Raw genomic sequence first — 5,621 nt, forward strand, 5'->3', positions numbered from 1 at the left:
GTTTCTTTTTTTTTTTTTTTTTGGTGGTATTCAGCCTGAACCCAGGGCCTCCCCCATGTTAAGTAAGCTCTCTACTACTGAGCTACACCCTCAGCCCTTTTTATTTTTGAAAGGAGGGGTCTCACTTATTTACACAGACTGACCTCTTGAACTTGTAATTTTCCTGCCTCAGTGTCAGGAGTAGCTGGGATATGTCCAGCTCCTTTGGCTTTTGAAAATTCAGCTTTAAAAAAAAAAATCTCTTTTTTAAAAGATGTTGAGGACCTTTATTTTATTCATTTATTCATATGTGGTGCTGAGAATTGAACCCAGTGCCTCGCACATGCTAGGCAAGCGCTCTGCCACTGAGCCCCAGCTCCAGCCCCTGAAAATTCAGCTTTTTTGCACAGCAACAATTCTAAGATTTAATCTTTAGAAGCATTACAGGCTGGAAGCAGTGGCACACAACGGTATTCCCAACAACTCAGGAGGCTGAAACAGAAGGTCTGCAAGTTCCAGCCCCGTCTCAGTAATTTATGGAGGCCCTAAGCAACTTAGTGAAACACTGTCTCAAAATAAGAAGGGCTGGGGATGTGGCTCAATGGTAAAGTGCCTCTGGGTTCAATCTCCAGTACCAAAAAAAAAAAGTAATGGAACTGCAAACATTTCAAGTTTTCCCAAATACACTGGCACACACCTGCAATGCCAGCCACTCAGGAGGCTGAGGCAGGAGGAAAGAAAGTTTGAGGCTAAACTGAGCAACTTAGCAAGATCCTGTATCAAAATAAAAAAGGACTGGGGATATCAAGTCAGTGGTAGAGCACTTACCAAGCACATGCAAGGCCCTGGGTTCAATCCCCAATACCACAAACAGGCTTACACACACACAAAAAAAAAAAAAAAATCAAGTTTCTTTCTAACTGAAATCAAAAAGAGCATCATTGTTTTTCCTTTCACTGAATGATACTATCAGGAACAGGTAGCATAGTACACATTAGGGCTTGGAAATCAACCCTTTAAATAAACTAGACTTCTCAGAGATATATATTGAGTTTAGTAGATTTCATCATATCACTTAAAACAGTAGTTCAGAGCTGGGGACAGAACTCTGTGGTACAGCAGTTGCCTACCATGGGCCAGCCACCCCCCTACATCAGTAGCACCTAGAAAAATAAATTAATCAAAACAGGAATGCAGGGCTGGGGATGTGGCTCAAGCGGTAGCGCGCTCTCCTGGCATGCTTGCGGCCCGGGTTCGGTTCTCAGCACCACATACAAACCAAGATGTTGTGTCTGCCGATAATTAAAAAAATAAAATATTAAAATTCTCTCTCTCTCTCTCTCTCTCTCTCTCTCTCCCTCTTTCACTCTCTCTTTAAAAAAAAAAAACAGGAATGCAGTATGTCTGAGGTTCTGTATTCGATTTCCAACACTGCATATAAAAGGAGTTAGGGGATTCAATCCTCTTATGAACAGTGTACTTTTTAAATTTTGAAAATGCTCTATAGATATTCACATGCAAAAAAAAAAAAAAAAGTGATTTAACTTTTTTTGAAGTGCCACGGACTGGAAGGTGGGGGGAGAACTTAAATACCCTGGTACCCTGATCTCACATAAGGGTCTTGAGCCTCTCTAGGCAAACCATCTACCACTCAACTAGATTCCCCAGCTTGATCTCACATCTTGAGGTTCTCTCTCCTTAAAAAAAAAAAAAGTTTCGGCTTCAGAATTTTCTCCCTTTCTGGCATCTCATCTCGCAATCGGTTTATCTCCTCCCACACAAAACTAAACATTGCACACAATCACGCAACTGAATAAAAACTTCCAAGTGCAAAGGAAAACTAGAATTAAGGGGTGGACCCAAGGAAAGAGATGCAAAACTTCTGACTTGCGACAAGGTCCTGCTTCCCCACAATTCCAATGCAGAGGTAAAGGACGTCGTCCCCAAACTTGAGAGCCCTAGGCTGGGGCCTCCCTGGGGCGGCGGGCCCGGGGCAAGCCTGTGGGGACGACGCGTTTTCTTCCCCCGGGCGGCAAAGAAACGCCCCCTCCGCAGGCATCCATCCCGGAGCGAGAAAACGCTCGCCTCGGTCACTTCAGTTGTGACCCCGATGAGTTCCCAGACACAGGACCCCATTCCGTCACGGCACAGTCGGGAGCCGCGGGGCCGCGGGCGGAGCTGCCCGGCGAGGGCCCCGGGCCGGCGGTCACCGCGCGGGGGAGCGGCGCCGCGGCGGACTCGGCCCGGCTCAGGAGCCGGCGTCGCCCCCAGGCCGGTTCGGGGCATTCCAACCTCCGTCTTCCCTCGACTCGGGGCCCCCAACTCAGCACTCACCATTTCTATTTTCCCGCCTTTGGGGTCTCCCAAAGTCTTCCTTCGGGTCCTTCAATAGCTGTAAGCTCACAGCGCGACAAAGGAGCACAACCCAGAAACCAACTGAAAATTCCGGACGTGGCCAGAACCTACAGCTGAGTGCGCCGGCGCATGCGCAGCCGCCCCGCACGGCTTTCCAGCCCCAATACTGAGTGGGCATCCTCCGTGGCCACGCCCCCTAGACTGTGACTGAAAGCCGGGAATGAGGTCGCGTAGTTGGCTTAGGCTGGGGTGTGGTGGGGTGCACGGGGTGTAGCCCTGGGCCCTCAGGCTAAGCAAATTGTTTACCACTGAGCCCCGCCCAACCCCTGACCCCTGTCCTCAGGACATTTTTAAGTGTCTTCTCTGGGGTTAAATATATTTAAATATTGCAAAACCGATTTCCAGAACTCTTCATCTTCCCAAACTGAAACTTAATTCTTATTTTAAGTAACTCTCCACTTCTGAACTGGGGGATTCGGCTCAGTAATAGGAGAGCTTGCTTAGCATGCCAGAGGCCTTGGGTTCAAACCTTAGGACACCACACGGCCCTAAGAAATTATTTGGCACTCTACTCAATCTTTTGAAACCACAGTGTTTCTTTCTGACTCTGAATCAGACTCTGGGGCCAGTGGTGGCACACGGAGGATTGGGAGTTCAAAGCCAGCCTCAGCAACAATAAGGCACTAAGCAACTCAGTGAGACTTTGTCTCTAAATAAAACACAAAATAGGGCTGGGGATGTGGCTCAGTGGTCTAGTACCCCTGAGTTCAATCCCCAGTACTTCAAAAAAAAAAAAAAAAATTAGACCGTGAGTACTTCATATAAAGGGATTACAGTATTTGTTCTTATCAGATTGGCACATTTCATATAATATAAAGTCCTCTCTATATATTGATAAGGTACAGACAGATGAGAATGGTGAGAACACAAGTTTAGGGGACTAATTCTATAAAATGGGCCCACTGGGTTGACCCCCACATGTTTTCCTTTCCAAGAAGCAATTTACCTGCAGCCTTCCCTGGCTTAAATCAACAGAATATGTCACATTTCTCACCAAATTACCTGTTATCTGCAGAAGAAATGCAGGCCTGAAATAATGTTGATAAGAGGGACCCAACTTATCCTGAAGGGGGAGACATTTGTGACTCTTCACAGACCAGATCCCCAAATCCTGGGAGATAAGAATAATTTTTCCTGGTCATAAAATCTGTAAGAATGTATGGTTAGCCAGGCGCAGTAGCACATGACTGTAATCCCAGCAGCTTGGGAGGCTGAGACAGGAGAATCTAAAATTCAAAGCCAGCCTCAGCAACTGCAAAGCACAAAGCAACTCAGACCCTGTCTCTAAATAAAATACAAAATAGAGCTGAGTGCCGCAGTCTGGCTGGGCACAAATAACCGAGCCACCAGGAAGCACTTGTAGGTTCAAAACAGCAACTCTTTATTGCCGAACTCCACCAGCACACCACACACGGTCACCAGGGTCAGCTGGCACTCTCCCCAGAACCAAGAGAACTCCACCGGAACTCTAAAGTAGCCGGCGGGTGGGAGCCGGAGACAGCAAGAGCCTCCCTATTGCCAGACAGTAAAGGTCAAATATAAAATTGAATACACAGCTTAACATAACCATCATCATCTCAATGGCTCGCTGGCATCACCTCTCAACCACTCCCTTCTGGCAATATGCCATGCGTCATCCTGACTCAGCTGTGGCCCTCAACAGCTGAGGATGTGGATCAGTAGTCAAATACTCCTGAGTTCAATCCCCAGTACAAAAAAAAAAAGAGGGGCTGGAGTTGTGGCTCAGTGGCTCATGTGAGGCACTGGGTTCAATCCTCTTTTCCACATTGACTACAGCGTGTTCCATTCCCACCAACACAGCATAAAAAACCAAATCATCTTTTAACTTTCTTGATTTTTTTTTTTTTTTTTGGTACCAGAATTGAACTCAGGGGCACTCAACCACTGACCCACATCCCCAGCCCTTTTTAAATTTTTTATTTTATCTTTTTTTTTAGTTGTAGATGAACACAATACCTTTATTTTATTTATTTTTATGTGGTGCTGAGGATCTAACCCAGTGCCTCACACGTGCAAGGTAAGTAGTCTACCACTGAGCCACAACCCCAGCGCCCCCAGACCTGTTTTGTATTTTATTTAGAAACAGGGTCTCACTGAATTCCTTAACACCTCAGTTTTGCTGAGGCTGGCTTTGAACTCATGATCCTCCTGTCTCAGTCTCCTGAGCTGCTGGGATTACGGGCATGTGCCATCATGCCTGGCCCACAGTTTTGTGTTTTTTTTTTAATTTTTAATATTTATTTATTTTTTAGTTTTCGGTGGACACATCTTTGTTTGTATGTGGTGCTGAGGATCGAACCCGGGCTGCACGCATGCCAGGCGAGCGCGCTACCGCTTGAGCCACATCCCCAGCCCCCCACAGTTAGTTTTAATGACAGCTCTATCCTGTGGGGCTCCTGACCAGGTGACCATTAACATTGTGGAATCCTCAAAGCCCCAAGAGAACAGTGGGCTGCTGGTTAGTCAATGTCATGGCCAGACGTTTTCGGGGTGCTTCCATCTGAGCTGAGATGAATCTAATTCAAGAAATTAAATAAAAGGAGGAAGTCATCAAAATGAGAGATTTTATAAAATGAACTTTCCTTCTGATAACAGGGCTCACAGCCTTCAGAGTGGGGAACTGATTGTTCCCTAAATCAGAGGAGAGGCAGCCTATTTTTACAGTTTTATTAAACCAGAATGTCTTCTCTAATAGGGGAAAATATTTTTTTTCTCCTCTTCTTCTCACTTGACTTGCTGTTGTGCTAAACACAATTATCATGCCCCTGCCCACCAAGTTATTTATATAGTGACAACCAGAGAATTCTGGGTCTTTCAGCATCCCAAGAGAAAATAGCAGTTTTTTAAAAACTTAAAGTACATTTGTTAGAAATACTGGGGGTGTCTGGGGCTGGGGTTGTGGCCCAGCGGCAGAGTGCTTGTCTATCATGTGTGAGGCACTGGGTTCGATTCTCAGCAACACATATAAATAAATAAAATAAAGGTCCATTGACAATTTGTTGAGAGCCACAGTTTAGTGGGAATGAGGCCTGGCATTTTGCTAGAGGGAATGGTTGAAAGGTGACCCTGCTCTGGGATTAGGGCGGCTCCTGGGGGGGTCGGAAATAGGGCGGCTCTGGGATTAGGGCAGATCCTGCTGCCTGGGGCACCTGCTAGCTACTTTGGAGTTGGGGGGGGGGTCGGTCCGGAGATGGCGCACGTGGAGC

At 46.5% G+C, this 5,621-nt stretch overlaps 1 protein-coding gene across 2 annotated transcripts in view; it reads right to left on the bottom strand.

The window, feature by feature from the left end:
* The window catches only part of LOC107145225 (zinc finger protein 709-like), a 31,143-nt gene extending 28,659 nt beyond the window's left edge, over nucleotides 1–2,484 (bottom strand). For both annotated transcript variants that reach the window (XM_048795564.1, XM_048795565.1), the window contains exon 1: nucleotides 2,314–2,484. In XM_048795564.1, the coding sequence (XP_048651521.1) occupies nucleotides 2,314–2,316 (3 nt within the window). In that variant the 5' untranslated portion in view covers nucleotides 2,317–2,484. The remainder of the gene's footprint in view (nucleotides 1–2,313) is intronic.
* Nucleotides 2,485–5,621: the final 3,137 nt, after the last annotated feature.

Source organism: Marmota marmota, unplaced genomic scaffold (assembly GCF_001458135.2).
Source record: "Marmota marmota marmota unplaced genomic scaffold, marMar, whole genome shotgun sequence".
In the NCBI taxonomy this organism is placed as follows: domain Eukaryota; kingdom Metazoa; phylum Chordata; class Mammalia; order Rodentia; family Sciuridae; genus Marmota; species Marmota marmota.